Here is an 18,836-nt window from a genome sequence, read left to right on the forward strand (position 1 = left end):
GGCGATGTCTGTGATATTTCTGTTAGTATATTTTAATTTTACAAAACTATGAACTTTGCAAAATGACTTTACTATTTCGTTGGTTTTTAAAACAGTTTTTCTATTCTCATTGTAAACTTTAAAAATGTATATCCAGATATATTATAAAAGAAGACTTGTGTGTGTACGGAATGGTCTCTACCAAACTACTCTGTGAATTTTTGGTCTACAGACTTGAAACTTGATGCATAGTAGATTTGAACCTGTGGAACAAATTTGATTTGGTTAAAATAGCTTCTAAGAGGTCAAACTGAAAAAAATAGAACTTGGCAGGCTTAAGTCGACTTAATGTGCATCTTCTACACATGCGCAAAGATACATTTATTGCGACTGAAATAATCACATTTGCGAGTGATTTTTTCCAAGGGTCGACTATAAATAATAAAACGCTTATCTTTTGGCGATTGTTTTACTTTCACTGACAATCTTCCAAAGCTCATTGCTAAATGAAAAATATCTTATATTATTTTAATTGGAATTCATTGAGATAAGTATTATTTATTAATTTTTTTATTGCGGACTATTATCCTCATCTTTTCTTAGTTGTTTCACGATGTTTCGGCCAACTATTCCTCTGGCCTTCGTCAGGTGGTAACCACGGCAGGATACAAACTCTGAATCTTCTGACTGCATCCTCTGCAATTACTGCCTTACTGACAACAACTACGGAAGGCAGTAATTGTAGAGGATGCAGTCAGAAGATTCAGAGTTCCTATCCCGCCGCAGTTATCACCTGATGAAGGCCAGAGGAATAGTTGGCCGAAACATCGTGAAACAACTAAGAAAAAGATGAGGATAATAGTCCGCAATAAATAAAAATTGAAAAATATCTTTTCAACCTATTATTTTTTTTTAATAAAACAAGCAAAGTCAAATTATTTAAACAATAAAAGGTTTAATAGAACAACATACTCTTTTTTTAACAAAGGGTGCTTTATAAACATCTGAAGAAATTTGAATATACCTTCAAGTCTCAACCTGAAATCTGGTGCATATTTAGAATTATACTGATTTAAAAAAAAATACAGAAAAATCTTTGATGTACGTACTCATCACGAAATGAAGATGTCATATTCCAAAAATCATATGGATTTGGCTACTAACTTTTCTGTTTGGCTAGTAAACGAAAATACTTAGTTGTCAAAGGTCAGCTAAGGATAAATTGATTTATACGTTTAACTGTGTTAATTTTTAATGTTTTGATATCCATGTGTCCTTAGCTCATATGATAGTGAATTTTGGTGGAGAGCTAAATGTTTTGGTTTCAATTCTAGCTGAAGACACCGAAGTCATATATTTTTTAAAAACTTTTGAAATCATTTTTATATATTGGGTACAATCAATAAAGAAAATACTATGTAAAAATAAATATGCAATCTGCATGAATTAAAATATATTTAAGCGCATTTTACAACCGTGCAATACTGGATGGTTTGCTAATATATATATATATATATATATATATATAATATGAACAAATGATGATTAAAACATGTTAAAAGACATCTTGAAAAAGAGTTAAAAACATATTTAATTTTAAAAAAGGAAGCACAAGATCAGTGGATAGTCCTTAATCCGCGGAGTTTCGAAGAAATACTCTCCTTCTCATCAGAGGGCAGGAATTAGCAAAATGCAGGATCGGATTTTGCATATAAAAGTAGTTAATGAAACTACAAGTAAGTCACAGATATATATATATATATATATATTTTGTGTACAGAAAGTTGTTTGTTGAGACAGATCATTGGTACCGTCGGTTTCAAGCCCGATAATAAGGCCCGTTTAAGGTATCCTTATCAAGCTCTCTTCAGCCAATATTTGAATATTAGCTGAAGAGAGCTTGATAAGGATACCTTAAACGGGCCTTATTATCGGGCTTGAAACCGACAGTACCAATGATCTGTCTCAACTAACAACTTTCTGTACACAAAATATATAAATACGCTCTTACAATTTGGATTTTCCTTTTAATTGAGCACTCTGCTGGAATTCTTTTTCCAAAAAAAACTAATCATATATATATATATATATATAAACAAGCACACAAAATTAATGCTAGATTCCAAAGTCCAAGTTGTTAGTTTTACCAATCATTTTTTTCAAAAGAAAAACTATGATACAATTACCGATCTATTAATTTATTTATTGCGGACTATTATCCTCATCTTTCTTAGTTGTTGCTTCACAACGTTTCGGCCAACTATTCCTCTGGCCTTCGTCAGGTAGTTAAAAACCATAGATATTACCACCTAACGAAGGTCAACCGGTGTATCAACATGATTGTGCCATACGTCTGCTATTTCTATTTATTTTATTATATATATATATATATATATATATATAAGTGATGGGATAATTCCAATACTTTTCCAATTCCAGACTAAATTCCCGATTCCGACACAATTACCGATACCGATTTTTTCTAAATCTCTAAACATTTAACTATAGAATTCTTATTTTCCCCAAATTTTGTAAAAAAATACATGTTAAATATGAAGATATTTTCATAAATGTCAAGATATATTTGTGGAGGATGATTTATCGATTTTAGCTTCACTGGTATTTTAAAACCAATAGATATTTATTATTTTATCATTATTACCAGCAATGGAAGATTTAGCTTTAAACAAAATCGAATAAAAAAAAAGACAATTAAAAGAATCGTTTTGGCATCGGAAATAGGCATTAATTTTTTCTGATTCCAATACTCCCAAATTTTCCGATTCCCAATTCCGATTGATTGTTCCAACACTAATATATATATATATATATATATATATATATATATATATATATATATATATATATACACATGAAAGAAAAATGGAAAGAGGAAAGAGCAAGAACTGGAAGTGACACCCCATTTAGCAAAGAGTAATACAAAAAGAAGTCAAAAACTTAAAAACGGATGTGAAGACTTATTTATTCCCTCCAAAAATTTCTTCATTCTGAGAAGCCATTTAAAATGAATAAGGTAATATTTTTATTCTTTATCATTTTCTTTCTTTTTTTTAAAAAAACTTTTTTTTTTTTTTTTTTTTTTCAAAAGTGTCGAGTGGGCATGAATAGGAGGGAGGAGGCAGAGGATGATCTTTTGTCAGTTCTCATTTCATCCAAAGAACATCTTTGCCATCATTGACTCGTGTTTCAAGAGGCCAATTTTCACATTAATTGGAATTCTTTAAGTCTAGTGCGGTACTTGTCGTTTATTTGTTAACAACTTTGATTCCATTATCATTTCCTACTTTTTGTTGCATCCTCTATTTTACTGTTTTTCAATTTGTCTGCCACGTTTAAGTTTGAAATAGCATCTGTTTTTTGGTCTGTCACACTTGGGCTTGCAATAGAATCTATTTTGATTTGTCATGCTTAAGTTTAAAATAGCATATTTTTTGGGTCTGTCATGCTTAAGTTCAAAATAGCATCTGGGTAGTCTGTCACGCTTAAGTTAAAAATAGCATATTTTTGGTCTGTCATGCTTAAATTAAAAATAGCATTATTTGTTCTGTCATGCTTGTTTGAAATAGTATCTTTTGGTCTGTCATACTTATGTTTAAAATAGCATCTTTTGGTCTGTCATACTTATGTTTAAAATAGCATCTGTGTTGGTCTGTCATGCTCAAGTTAAAAATAGCATCTTTTTAGTCTGTCATGCTTAAAATACACTCTTTTGATCTGGACAGTTTAAAATACAGTCTTTTTGGTCTGTCATCCTTAAAATATCGTTTTGGTCTGTTACGCTTAAGTTAAAAATAGCAAAAACGAAATGTAAGAAGTGTTTTTGTCATAATTTGTTTGTAAAGCAAATACATTTCAAGATTGATGGAAATTTTCATGAAAAATGAGTTGGTATTTTACCACTTTTGGTCTTCAAAAAACACAACTCATAACACATGCTTAAATTAATAAAGATGATTTGATTACTTTGGAAGAAGCCAACATTGGCAAATTTTATTAAAAATGTAACAAAAGTCATTGTGATTAGACAATATTTGTAACCCCCACCCCTTTTGCTCCCAGTCTCTCTGATTTGATTGATTGATCGCCTAGTTATTTTTGAATCAATTATTGATTGATGACTGAGTAGCGATTTGATTAATACGAAACTAATCACATTCGTTTGTTTTGCTTCCAAAATTGAAATCTTAACTCTTTCAGGACTTAAAATCGAACTTGTTTATTATAATCATTGTTTATTGTAATCACTTTGTATTCATCGCTTATTATAATCACATTGAATTCATCGCTTATTATAATCACTTTGAATTCATCGCTTATTGTAATCACATAAAATACATCGCGTACTATGATCACTTCACATCGTTTATAATTATCATTTCAAATTAATTGCTTATTATGATCACTTTAGCATCACTGCTTATTATAGTCACTTTGTATTCATCGTTTATTATGATTAAATTCATCACTTATTTAAATCACTTGAAAACCATCGCATATTATAATCACTTTGAATTGATCGCTTATTATGATCACTTTGAATTGATCGCTTATTATGATCACTTTGAATTGATCGCTTATTATAATTACTTTGGATTGATCGCTTATTATAATCACTTTGGATTGATCGCTTATTATAATCACTTTGGATTGATCGCTTATTATAATCACTTTGAATTGATCGCTTATTATGATCACTTTGAATTGATCGCTCATTATAATCACTTTGAATTGATCGCTCATTATAATCACTTTGAATTGATCGCTCATTATAATCACTTTGAATTGATCGCTCATTATAATCACTTTGAATTGATCGCTTATTATAATTACTTTGGATTGATCGCTTATTATAATCACTTTGGATTGATCGCTTATTATAATCACTTTGGATTGATCGCTTATTATAATCACTTTGGATTGATCGCTTATTATGATCACCTGAAATTCATTGCTTATTATGATCAGTTTAAATGCATCGCTTATTATGATCACTTTGAATTTATCACTTATTATGATCACTGCAGTCGTTCCTTATTATAATCACTCTGAATTCATCAGTTTTTATAATCATTATAGATTCATTGCATGTTATGATCACATTGAATTTGTCACTGTTTATGATCACTTCGAATTACATATCTCTTTGGATCTATCATTTATTACAATCATTTTAGAACCATCTCTTATTATGATCACTCCATATCAATAACTTATTATGATCACTTTAGATTCATCACTTATGATCACTACATCATGACGTAATCATTTTGGTGCCATCTGAAGATGACTAGACAGGGACTTGGTGCATTATCCGTCGATATTGAAGCTTTTCTCTCCTGGTGTGGGATATTTTTCCGCAGGTAGCACATGCAAAGCAGCCAGGATTTTGTCTTCAGAAGTCTATCTGCTGGGCTGCAACCTCTCTTCTATTCTTGATCTATACCTTCCCTTTGTGAAGGCTGCTACGCAAACTCGCTTGGTCACTTGCTTGCGCCTTCCAGTTTTGGATATCAATGCCCATTTCCTTTAGATGGCATTTAACGATGTGTTTGTATCGCAATTTTTACTCACCCACTCTTCCGTTGCTGTTTTCTAGCTCTCCATAGAGAATCATTTTCAAGATCCGCTCATCTGCTTGGTTTAATGGATATAAAACAGTTGAGGTAGCAGGTGCAGTTGGCAGGGAAGGCCAAAGAAGTGATAAGCATGAACTTGAGAGAAAGAGGGATAAATAAAGACCTGGGCAGAGATAGGTTAGTTTAGAAGTCAAAAGGTTGCCCCTTTCCTTTCTTGGCCTTCGGACAAACGACTTTTTATAAAATTTTATGTTTATCAATTTATTTTATTGTTTATTATGAAAAAAGAAGAACTTTAGCTGGGATCAATTTATTTTATTGTTTATTATGAAAAAAGAAGAACTTTAGCTGGGATCAATTTATTTTATTGTTTATTATGAAAAAAGAAGAACTTTAGCTGGGATCAATTTATTTTATTGTTTATTATGAAAAAAGAAGAACTTTAGCTGGGATCAATTTATTTTACTGTTTATTATGAAAAAAGAAGAACTTTAGCTGGGATCAATTTATTTTATTGTTTATTATGAAAAAAGAAGAACTTTAGCTGGGATCAAGCATAGACTAGCAAAGGTACAGTGATGAGGATGACCATAGACACCCCCTCCTCCCCAATTTTTTGTTTATTACCGTGTTGTTGTAAATTTTTCAGAGTGAATAAAAAAATGTATAACTCAAAGTGTAGTATCTGTTATGATGTTCCACTTCATTTTTTTTAGTCTTGGTTAATGGAGGAGAAATCCTTCATGATTGATACATTTTTTATTTTTGTCCAGAGTGTCCCTTTTTAGAGAGCTGGTTTTCCTCCCACATTAAAAACCGACCCTGTGTCTAACTCTGCCCTCGTGAGGGAGGCAAGTAAACAAAAAAAACATGTCAGTGTGTAAAACAGACATTAAACCAAATATGATGAAGATGCTGATGATACTGTGTGCAAACGCACACACACACACACACACACGCACACGCACACACACACACACACACACACACACACACACAACCACATCAAAACCTAAGAAATAAAATTGTGCAAATGGTTTTCTTTGAGAAAATTTTTTCAACTGAAAATTTATAAATTGCATTACAGAAATATTTTTTTTTATTAAGGTATATTTTTATATATGTTAAAATGCAACGTGTATGTACTCACCTGGCTATGATCGTCTTGCACGTTGTTCCGGGCCAAGGCCCTCATTAATCCAGTCAGTGTTGCAATGAAGAGTTCTCCATTTAAAACAAAAGAACGCAAGCTCAATTAACACACAGACAAACAATAATAGTATTTGTTATTTTGGATAAGTAGCGTTCGCTTCACTAAGGTTGGATGGTAAACTTGCAAGTCTTTGCTCGACCAGACCAACAAGCTAAGTCCAATTACAGAATCTTGGCTGAGAGACTTGGTTGGAGAGGTGCAGTGGTTGAACTGCTTTTTAGTTCTCACAAAAATCAGCTGCCATCAAACATTCAACTCCCACTCCTCATCATCATCATCCTACTCCTCCGGGAGGTGAGGAGATGGCTGGCTATAACCACCTCTTTTTCTATTCTCCTGGGATCTTTTAACCCTTGGCTGGTTCTGGCCTTTTGTTGGTGGTCATTGTTCGGCCGTCTCGAGATATTCACCAAAGATAACATCTGACTGGTCTCTGGATATTTGTTTATCTCACAAAGTCGGATTCCAACAGGACTCTCCCCTCAGATTAGGCACTTTACTTTTTTTTAAACAAAGGGAATAGCTCTTGCATGGTTTGACGCTGCTCAAAGATATTTTCAGCTCCCTGCACCTCCTTTCTTCCTGGGACCAAGCATCTATCACTGCAACGTCCGCCATTCACATGCACTCGCAATGCATGTGCTACACAGCACATGTTTTTGCATAAAATTAGCATAAATTTGCTTTTCCTTATCAACTTAGTATTGTGTCTATATTCAAATTAAAAGCTTTCACATTTCATAATTCATAATTTCACATTTTTAATTCATAATTTCACATTTCATAATTCACTGAAAGGATTGATATTAGTGTTGGACGATTAATCAGAATCAGTGTAATGTTGTGACCCTTTGGCTGTGATTATAGCGTAGTATCTGTGTTAACTGTGGCAAGCAGGGCCAAGGGTCAAAACATTATTATTATTAATTGATTCAAGTGACACAGATCGCTGGATCGATTATTATGATTAGGAAACTAAACAATTAGGTTGCGAAAAAGTGATTGACAAGAAATAATGATATCATTACAAAGGAATGTGAAAATAGAAAATAGATGTAAACACGAGTTTTGGATTAAGGTTACATCAGCTGTTGGTCTGAGACACGTAATGAAAGATTGTGGAGATTCTAGTCAGTCATCAGAGAGAACGGACAACTCAACGGGGGAGTTGGTCTCTCCATGACGTAGGGAGTTACATTTCCTCATGTAGCCAAGCTGTAAAGACATTGTAGCCTTTGAAGATGTCGGCTGAAATCATGAAAATAAATGTTCGTAAATAATTCAGGTATGTGTTGTGTTATTTACATCTGTTAAAATGAACTGTTTGTCTACAACTGTTTCGATATGTCCACGTCAACTGTTTCTTGTTAGAACTGTTGCATAAATGTAAAAATATACACACTAGATGATCAACTAAATGATATGACGTATATACATACACGCATTTACACGTACATGAATATACAGATAAAATATAAACCCCAACCATTCAACATGTATGTCGTTATGGAATATATTCGTATACACACACAACGTAACATCGGAAATGTTATGGGTATTGGAATTATAATCAGAATTGGAGAAGTTTGTGCCTATTTTCCAATGCCAAAAATGAGTCTTTTAATTGTCTTTTTTTGTTTTTGTTTAAAGCAAAAGCTGATAGTCATAATAAAATAATATTTATTGATTTTTAAACTACCAGTAGAACTAAAATCAATAGATCACGCCTTCCACAAGAGTAATTTTACATGTGTTTTTAAGGTAACTAAAAAAAAATATAGCAACTTTATAGTTAAATATTAAGAGATCTCTAAAGAATCAGAATCAGTAATTGTATCGGAATTGGGGAAAAATATTGGGATTGTTTCATCACTAATTGATTAAAATGCGATAAAACAAACTAATTAGAATCCTTTGTTGTCCTTTTGTATTTTCGTCCTTATTATTTAGTTTCGGAATTTTTTTTAGATAAGCAATGATAATTTGAATTATTTAGACTACTGTTCTTATCTTGAATTAGTTTGGGTATCCGGCATTGCAGGGGTCGACATGCAGTTTCATTTGGGCACACCTGCTATACTAAGGATATTGAGCATTTTCGTCTTGGGCAACGTTGTTATCCAACAACAATTTAAAAAATAAAAGACAGGTAAAAAACACGAAAATGCAATCCTCCAAAAAAAAAAAATAAAAATAAAAAAAAAGTATGTGCAATTTTCTCACCAGACATTTTGGTAGAAGGAATACGGAGAGTAGAAGCTATTCTCTGGATATTGAGCACATTTTGTTATTCGTGTGCTGGACCCCCCCCCCCCTTCCTTTAAAAAAAAGAAATGAATCAAAACAACTTTTCTTTCAATCAAAATAGCAGATAGTGCCCATGCGACGCCCCCCCCCCAAAAAAAGGGCAGCGGTGTCCAAGCTTGAACGTGAAACACGAAAGAGGGGAAGAAGGCAAAAACTCACACGGCCGCGAGTGCTTATGAGATCATAACGATGCAAAAAGGCCTTTTATGCATAGTTTGAGTGTGATATATGTGCGTGACTTGCAAAAAGGGCGATGCGAAAAAGGAGCTCCATTTCCAAAAAGTGTGTCGCAAACATGATTATGCAAATCTTATCTATATAATAACTAACCTGAGTGCCCGGCGTTGCCCGGGTGTTTGGAGGTGTGTGTTGAGCAAAAAAAAAAAAAAAAATTGTGGCAGGCAGGCTCGAACCCGTGACACGAAGGTGAAAAAGAAAGTGGGCGTGTGTGTAAGGGTGTTCGTTAAGCAAAAGAAAGAAAAAAAAAAAGGAGTAGTAAGCAGGCTGGAACCATAACACGCCAGAGGAAAAAGAGACGTCACAGGTGGTCGAAATAACGCTTTTTATGCGACGCCGTGGAAGCAAGGGTTGAATGACTTGCAAAAAATGTTAGCGAAAAAATCGACCCTCCCTTGTAGAAAACTGCCCAGTTGAGGGTGAAGGAATTAATGTTTTGGGCCAATTTTTCGATATTTGAAGGGTCGAGCTTCAAAATGATACTGATCTCATGAAAATCCATCGTCTCTGTAAAAAATTTGTATTAAGATGAAAGAGATCCGTTTTGTATCTTAAGTTCTTAGAGTGATCTCCCTTGCTTGTTGTTGATTGTTCACATTACATTTAAATGTTTGCATGTTAGTAGAGTCAGGGAAGCAGGAAACAAGGAGGGAATTCCAAAGTCTAGCAGTCTGAGCAAAGAAACTATTAAGAGTAGAAGGCTACCTAGCATCTGGGGACCTCTGTAGTGAAGGGGTGGGGTTTTGCTGCTTGCTGGGTTAATCGAGAGTACATAAGTCGAGAAGGCACAAATGCGGTGAGTTCATTTCTTATTTCCCACATTTGGTTAATTAACCTCTGACCCCATCAAACAGTGCGTCCTTGAACAATTCTCAAGGTAGTTGAATGTAAAAGTCGTCATTATTCAACACTAATAATCTACCCACCTTCAGTATCTTACAACCATATCCACAGGTAAAACGTGTGCAGTAGTAGTAGTAAGCATATTTCGAGTAATTGACAATATTAATTTCATTTACTTAATAATAAAGTTGGGGAAGATATTAACCTACACTCTCCAGCTATCAAAAGAATACCAATTTGTGTTCAATTTATTGATTACCATGACAGTTTTGCTTTAATGTCAATTAAGATGTTGTAACACATAGAAACGAAACCAAACCAAATCTAAGTATTGCAGAGATGCATTCTATTTATTTGGTGATTAATAGGGCTCTGACAACAGCATATTCTTTTCATTGTTTTGATTCTTAAGTATATATCTGTTAATATCTTATATGTTTTTATGTAGACTGATGTGGTTCTCGGTTGATTGACTGTGTCTTACTGTGTCAGATATATACTTAAGAGTCAAAAGAATGAAAAGAATATGCTGTTGTCATAGCCCTAGTGATTAATATATTCTATTTTAATGTCTTAGTAATTAATATTTTCGTTTTTAGTTACCTGATAATTTATATATTTGTTTTTCATTGCCAAGTAATTTATTTGTTTTCAATTGCCTAGTAATTAATATATTTGCTTTCAATTGCCTAGTAATTAATATATTTGCTTTCAATTGCCTAGTAATTTATTTATTTTTAATTGCCTAGTAATTAATATATTTGTTTTTAATTGCCTGATAATTTATGTTTTTAATTGCCTAGTAATTAATATATTTGTTTTCAATTGCCTAGTAATTTATTTATTTTTAATTGCCTAGTAATTAATATATTTGTTTTTAATTGCCTAGTAATTTATGTTTTTAATTGCCTAGTAATTAATATATTTGTTTTAAATTTTCTGATAATTTATATATTCATTTTGATTGTCTAGAGATTAATATTTGTTTTTGATTTCCTAGAAATTTATTTAGTTATTAATTACCTAATAATTAATATATGTATTTAGTTACTTGATAATTTATATATTTGTTTTGACTTGTCTTGTAATAAATATATTCGTTTTTAATTTTTTTTAGTGTTTTTTAGTGTAATGGTCTGATTATTGATTTATTCATTTTTAATTGTCTAGTAATTAATATATTTATTTTTAATTGCCTGATGATTAATATTGTTTAAATATCATTAATTGTTTATAATCTAGTAATTAGTCCTGCATCTATATTGTCTTAAATTTTGTTTTTATAATTTTATAGTTTGCATGTATGTTTTTTTTTTTTTTTGTATTTTTGTTTATTTTGATTTTATGGATTCAAAGAGCAAAGTTTTTCCCTGTCTAACCTTTGTGAAAATCAACTACAGTTGTAATCTTTTCTAACCAAAAACAAAAAGCCAGTGTTGGAATTTTAATCAGATTCTTTTAAAACTGAGTTGGTATTTCTTGCCGTCCTATGGCGGAAAGATGTGACACAAGGGTCAGAAAGTGGGATTTAAGAGCCAACATCCTAGAGGGGAAGCACTCTGACGTGCAAAGAATACCTAGACAGCCCTATCAGCATTCTTTAGTAGGGTCACCTTGGGCGATTAGTAATAAACTAACTCCTTCTCAAAGAGAGAAAGCTAAGCCTGGGAGGATGGACCTCGTAAAATTGCACAGGACCAGTAACGTATCACAATCAGCAGAGAAGAGGTCATTTCAGAAATGGCATAGACTCTGTTGATTTTGATGCTAGGGTAAAAATACCATGACTAAAACATAATCAGGACTCAATTTTTTTTTTTGCAGTTGACTCTTCACTTCTGATGGAGTAATCAATTTTTGCAGGAATCCAAAGTTAGACTTAGTTTTTTTTTTTTTTTTTTTTTTTTAAAATCAAGTCAAGGATTGGATTTTGTCAGCAGACTCCCCCGTCTTTGTATTTTAAACCAAACCGCCATCAGTAATTGAACTCTGTTTATGTGTTGCCCAACTCAGGCTCAACAATTTTTACAGAAAAGTCTAGAATTTTTTTTCAACAGACTATGCATCTTTGTGTCTTACCCTTTCATCCACAATTAAAACTGGCTCTGTACTCCTCGTCTCTGAATTGAAGTTAGCATTGGTGCACGAGTATAACTCTTCCCATTTTATTGAATGTTGGCGTTTTCCTTTCACCATTCGTTCATATCTGCTTATCTTGATAGCGTTTCAAGTCGTCTTGGACTTCTCTTTGTGACTGCACTCAGGCAGTGCCGATTCAAGAGAGGTGTGGTTGGCGATTGAACAACCCTTTCCTCATGATTACTATTGCAGCTACTCTTGCAGGAGATATCCATTGTCTTCTGAAACTGAACGGAGGTGATGATAAAGATTCGGTTATATCTTTCTATTTTTTTTATTGATTTGTATCGAGAATAAGATTTATTAACACTTATTTATTGCGATTATCTCTCTAATCCTCTACACTTTGCCCGTTAAAGTAAATTTGAAATTTATTTGTAACGGGCGAAGGGTACCCGCTTTTGTTAAGCGTGGAGGATTAGAGAGATAGTCACATAGCCCCCCCCCCCTAGCCAAGAAATGAGTACATGAAATTCACCAAAATTATATTTACAACCGATGTACATTTATTTACAGAAATTGATATAATAGTAATGTGAAAATGTTCAATACCGAAAATGTATAAGAAAACATTACTTACGTGATTGTTTTAAGAGTCCTTCGCGGGAGTGCAAATATATTTTGCGTGAGTGCAAAATAGGAGTGCGATTTCGATGCATCTGCATGATTCCAGGTCCAAGCAAGAAAGAAGAGGAATACGAACCGGACACGGAAGTGAGGTGTATCGCCCTCTTGTGTCAGAATTAAAGGGAGATAATTATGATTACCTTAGAGTCACCATTTTGTGATCATGTGTTCTCTTGCATGTGGAACTCGGTTCCCATATATTCCCCCCCCCCTTCTCACGAGTGTACTTAAATTGCAAAAGGATCCATAAAGTCAAAAGTGTTTTTTACCTTTTTCATTTCATTTTTCATTGTTTTTTTTTTTTGCTTGTCTTTTTCGTTTTATTTGTTCAGGAGCTGAAATCTCCTTCCAGCCATTCATCAACTCCTGTCATAGGTAGGCAGACCCCCTTTTTAAACCCCTTTTTGCTTTTTCATTTATTTTCTTTCTCAAAAGATGGTCAAACTACTGCCTAAATTACGGACTGGGGTTGATTTTTATTTGTTGTTGTTTTTTTTTTATGATAACAATCTGCAACAAGGCATTTTGTTTTTTCTGTATATTGCAAAATTCTTGCTCAACTCTGAGAATTGGAGTTGGATTAAAAAAACAAAACAATAAAAACAATCTTCACCTGAACATTTCTTCTTCTTCTACTACTGACTGTCTGAAGATGCTGGCTTCCTGGGCTAAAATGTAGCAAGCATTAATGTTATTGTCTTTTTTTCCTTTCCCTTTGCAAAACTCAATTATGTACTACGAAATCAAAAGCAACAATTTCTCTCTATAAAACAACCAAACCAAACATTATGAAAAAATATTTAAAGATATAAACTTGAAGCACAAAAACTTTTACCAAAATGACCAGATTTGGCATTAAATAACGTGAAAAGTGTTGATATGCTAGTAATTGTCTGTATTTTTGAGATGAGGTGTTTTCATTGATTGAGATTGTCGGACTGACTTCCTCAAGCTCGATACAAAACACCTGATGAAGGCCGAAGGGCAAAACGGCCGAAACGTTGTGACGATAACAACCAAGATGAGGAAGTCAGTCCGACAATCTCAATCAAGTGTTGATATGCTGTCAAATTAAATAATGAAATATCTTCTTCTTTTACTTCTTATCCTTCTTTATCTTTGTCCTTGCTTTCTCCTTTTTCTATATCTTCTTGATATTCTTTTTCATCCTTTTTTTTTTTACTATTTTATTTTTATTTTTCTACTTTCTTCTTCTTCTTCTCTTTTCTTCTTCTTCTTCTTCTTTATCTACTTCTTTTCCTCTTTTTATTTTTCTTCTTCTTCTTCTTCTTCTTTCCCCCTTCCTTCCTCTTTTCTTCTTCTTATACTTCTTTTCTTCTTCTTCTTCTTCTTTCCTTGTCCTTTTTTTCTTCTTTATCTTTTATGTTCTATCTTTCTTCTAATAGAAAATAAGAGAGAAGGAAGTAAAAAGAATAAGAAAAGAAAGAAGCAAAAAAAGAATAAAGAACTGAACATGGAAGCAGAGAAATATCGTTAAATACAAAACACAAAAAATCCATTGAAACAGAAAAATGGAAGTTTTTTTTATTTGTTTATTTTTTTTTTCTTTTATGTTGTCTTTGATTTTATTTTTCCCTCATTTCTATTTGTTTCTTTTTTTTTTTTCTCAATTAATAAATTTCTTTTTGTTTTTTTTATTTCATTTCTTTTTTCTTTCCTTCTTTGATTCCTTTCCAAATTTTCACCTAAAACATTATAATTTAATAACAAGAACTTGTGTGTGTTTTTTTTTTCTGAAATCTCTGCTGTCCAACTTCATAGATTAAACATCAATGATCTGTCGCTTAAAATGTACCAGTGCATAGTGACAGTGTTTCTTTTCATGGCTTCCGAACGAAAGATATCATTTTTACACACATGTGCTTTCTGGCCTAAAATGTGCCAAACATTAATGTTATTGTTTTTTTCCTCTACTCTTTACAAAACTCAATCATGCTCTGCAAAGCTAAAAAGGAAAAAAAAATAATTAGAGTCGCCTATATTTCTGAATTACCAATGATATAGTGTGCTAAGAAAACAAAACGAAACACCCACTGATCTTCAGAGAACAACAGAAAATTAAAATAGAAAACGCAAAACCACAGAACATAAAAAAAAGACTAATTAATAATACAAAGATAAATAATTAAGGCTAAACATTAATAATAATAAAAAATGGAAATAATACTGACCCCCACCCCCCAATAAATTATGTATCTGAAACAGATAAATTAATTCCCAATTACTGTGAATACAATAAAATGCACATCTGAGAGTTGAAAACATGCCTGACGAAGGGAAGACATCCCAAAATAATAGCATCACGGACACACCACCTGACTGCTTGATGCAAGTAAGAACGTCCTACATGTAATATATTGCATTAAAAAATGCATGTATATGTATATATGGAAAAAGGAAGAAAAACCTGTAGCACTTTTAGGGAAATTTTCACCGTTTTGTCTTCATTTTCGGGGAGATTTCTTCAACAAATGATAGAGATGATTGAGAAAATAAAATATACCATGATAAGCAGAAAGACCTTTGTGTCTTCCTCTTTCCATAACGTCATAATATCATGCCTACTTTTATTCATATATACATATATAAATATATATATATATATATATATATGTATGGTTATACATATACAACATTAAATTGGATCAATAAAACGAAACTGCATAGCTGGTTCCATCATTATATCTGAAGTTGCTTCAGCTTGAGTCTATCCGCCACACCTTTGTATTGTTCTACCTTCTATAAATCTAAATTTCTTTTATATATATATAGTTTAAACAATGCTTCAAACAAACTACGTTAACCTATTAATTTTTCTGTTCTTTTTCTTTCATCTTATCTGCTATACCCTTACTTTCTTTTTTGTCTTTGATTTTATTTAGTTCTTTTCTATCTATTTTTTTTTATTTCCTACTTTTCTATTCATTCCTGCGTTTCTTTCATTTTTTTTTGTTTTTTCTTTTCTTTTGACTTGATTTTTTTTTTTAAACAAATTTTTTTCTCCTTCTTGAATTCCTTTTGTTCATCTAAACAATTTTATGCTTATTCGGAAAAAAATAACGAAAATCGGAACTTGAAAAAACTAAATTTCAACTAAAAAACTAATGTTATCTACTTAGCTTTCATGTCAATTTCAACTAAAAATTGTTGTATCACAATTAGTAACATTATTACATTATTTAATAAAACATATTCATAATATTTGCCATCTTTGGATCACTGTTCTCATCTTGAGTGTTATTTGCACAACGTCTCAATCGATGTAATCTTCAACCTTCTTCAGGTGTATCTTGTTGAACTTGGGGGAATTTTTCTGTTAAACTCGGGAATCTGCACAAAATTTTGATCGGAAGCTTTTATTTAATCCACATGGGTAACAGGCTCTTTCGTTCCATTAGCCATGACTGAGTAGAAGTCCTAAGTAATTCGCAGTGTATTTTTGGTTGACCCTTGAATCTTCAACTTCAAAGAATGTAACTTTTACAACTGAATTTCACTATGCACGGGTCATTGCAGACAATTTCAGTACGATTTTTAGGAGCCTTAAACCTATTTTGTTTCTAGATGTAAGTATATCACTATTACTGTATATTATTATTATTTGTAAGTATGTATGTATGGTGTGTACATATGTATGGTGTGTACGTATGTATGGTGTGTGGCAAGAAGTGCAAGTCAATTGCTGGTATGAGGAGGCATATGGTTATGCACTGGGATACCATACTACCAAGTGGTTCAGTTAATCCAGTGTAGACACTTGACTTCAGGATATGTAAGTCGGCTGCTGATTTGAAGAGCCACCTGTGTGGCCATGTGAAGTGAATGGGAAGGGGCTGATGGTGGGGTTTTTCTTTGGTGTGACGGCGATCATCTGTAAAGATGAAGCAATAACTACTTACTTTATTACTATCTTTCTATATATTATCTATTATTTATAATTAATGGCTCACATATGGTATTCTATACTGGGCCTGCTTAGTAGTTGCTCGTCACCCAGCATATGTGCTGCTTCTTTGAGTAGTTTTACACACCACTGTTCTTCTCTATGATTTTTACTTTGTCCCATAAGGGTAGATAGTTGCCATTTTCCGTCCATATATATCATCAGCCGTACCCAACTTTTCAATCTCTCCACGTATTATGGTTTTTCAATGTTCTTCTAACCTTACTTTCAGTAAACAACATTTCTCACCTTTACATGGAATCTCATACACCTAGTTCTTAGTTATGATTCTTTCTGTTAAGGGCTTGACTCGCACAAGATGTTTCCAAAGACGAGTCGATTTTAGATAATGTTTTGATCTCATATAAATTACATATTCTTTGAAGTTTTTTAGATAGGCCCTTCATGTATGGTATACAAACTGTGGTGTCCTTTGGTGTTTGGTATAGATTTTTTAGACCTGATGTCATGCATTCTGGATAATTGTTTCTGTAGAGTGTTTCTCTTAAGCTGTCCATTTCCTCTTGATATGTATTGCTATTACCACATATTGCTTTTGCTCGATAGGTACTGTCCCATGAAATTTGGCTTTCGGTATACAAATGACGTAAACTCCTGACCAGTGTGAGTTACCAGCATGTCTAGGAATGATAATTTGTTGTTATGTTCTTTTTTCAGTTGTGAATTGTATTGATGGATAGAGTTCACATGGTCTAGTAATATTTGAACATCTTCCCGGAAGGGTCAGAGTATGAATGTGTCATCCACATATCGCAACCACATTGTTGACTGTAGTGGTGTTGATCCTAACGCTATTTCCTCAGTGTTTTCGATATATATATATTGGCCGGTACAGGAGACAATGGTGATTCTGGACCGTCTTCCTGTTATTTTGTACTATTTCTAAAAACAAATGCTTCATATATATATATATATATATATATATATATATATATATATATATATATATATATATATATAAATAAATAAATAAATGGTTAGTAGTATCAGGTACCATCGCGAAGTATGTAATTTCTACAGAAGTCAACATTTTCATTGTATTGTCGATTGGGATCCAAGTGCGTTCCTTCAATGAAATATCTGAAGTTAGCTTATCCTGCACCACAGTTAGTCTCATCAGTATTAATCCTAACCCTAACCCTGCGTAAACAAACTCATTGCATTTAGACTCACCATCTATTTGGAATAAATGGGAACATTGTTGATTATTTCCACAAAGTAAGCTGAATTCTTGACATGCGATGGAGATTTGCCTATGATTGGGGTGACTATATTCATCAGGAAGTGACTGGGTGGCATGCTGAACGTCAGGCGCTGACAATGGACCTTTATGGAATACCATTTTCATGAATCTTAGGGAGACTGTATAGGTGTGGTAGCTTACTGTAATGCTGTACCATTATGTGCTGTGACATCGCGTAGACAGCAGTCACCGCAGTGAAATAGAGAGAGAGAGGAGGAGTAGGAGATAGCAGGACTGGTGACGTCATGTGGAGATAGCAGCAAGAGCAGTAAGACAGAGAGAGTGGAGTGGAAGAGAGGTGACGGCATGAACAGCGGGAGAAGGAGAGAAGACGACAAATAATTCCCGCTAGCCAGTGAAAGCTTTTTAAAAAGTTATGTAAAATGGAAAGCACGGACAGGAAATAAGAATGTCTCTCAAAGTTCAAAGTATTTCTTTTATTTGTTTGGCAATTCATCAGGGTCGGCAGACGAGAGGAAGAATGAAATGAGAACGCCTATATAACATTACAATTCTGGTTCAGCATTACAAATTATAAAATAGAATTGCAAATTACTTAGGACTTCTATCCAGTCATGGCTCATAGAACGAGAGCACGTTACCCCCGGGGATTAAATAAAGAGTTCCATTCGAAATCCATGCAGATTCCTGAGTTCAACAAAATAC

General features: G+C 33.0%; 1 protein-coding gene across 3 annotated transcripts in view; it reads left to right on the forward strand.

Annotated features, from left to right (window-relative positions):
- The window catches only part of LOC145256245 (exonuclease 1-like), a 282,335-nt gene that overhangs the window by 248,024 nt on the left and 15,475 nt on the right, over positions 1-18,836 (forward strand). Inside the window, exon 12 of one of the 3 annotated variants that reach the window (XM_080114896.1) lies at positions 13,275-13,317. The exons of the other annotated variants lie outside the window; for them this stretch is intronic. Within the exon in view, the coding sequence (XP_079971022.1) occupies positions 13,275-13,317 (43 nt within the window). The remainder of the gene's footprint in view (positions 1-13,274; positions 13,318-18,836) is intronic. 3 annotated transcript variants of the gene reach the window in all.

Source organism: Euprymna scolopes, chromosome 32, assembly GCF_053919585.1.
Source record: "Euprymna scolopes isolate OS-2025 chromosome 32, ASM5391958v1, whole genome shotgun sequence".
In the NCBI taxonomy this organism is placed as follows: Eukaryota; Metazoa; Mollusca; class Cephalopoda; order Sepiida; family Sepiolidae; genus Euprymna; species Euprymna scolopes.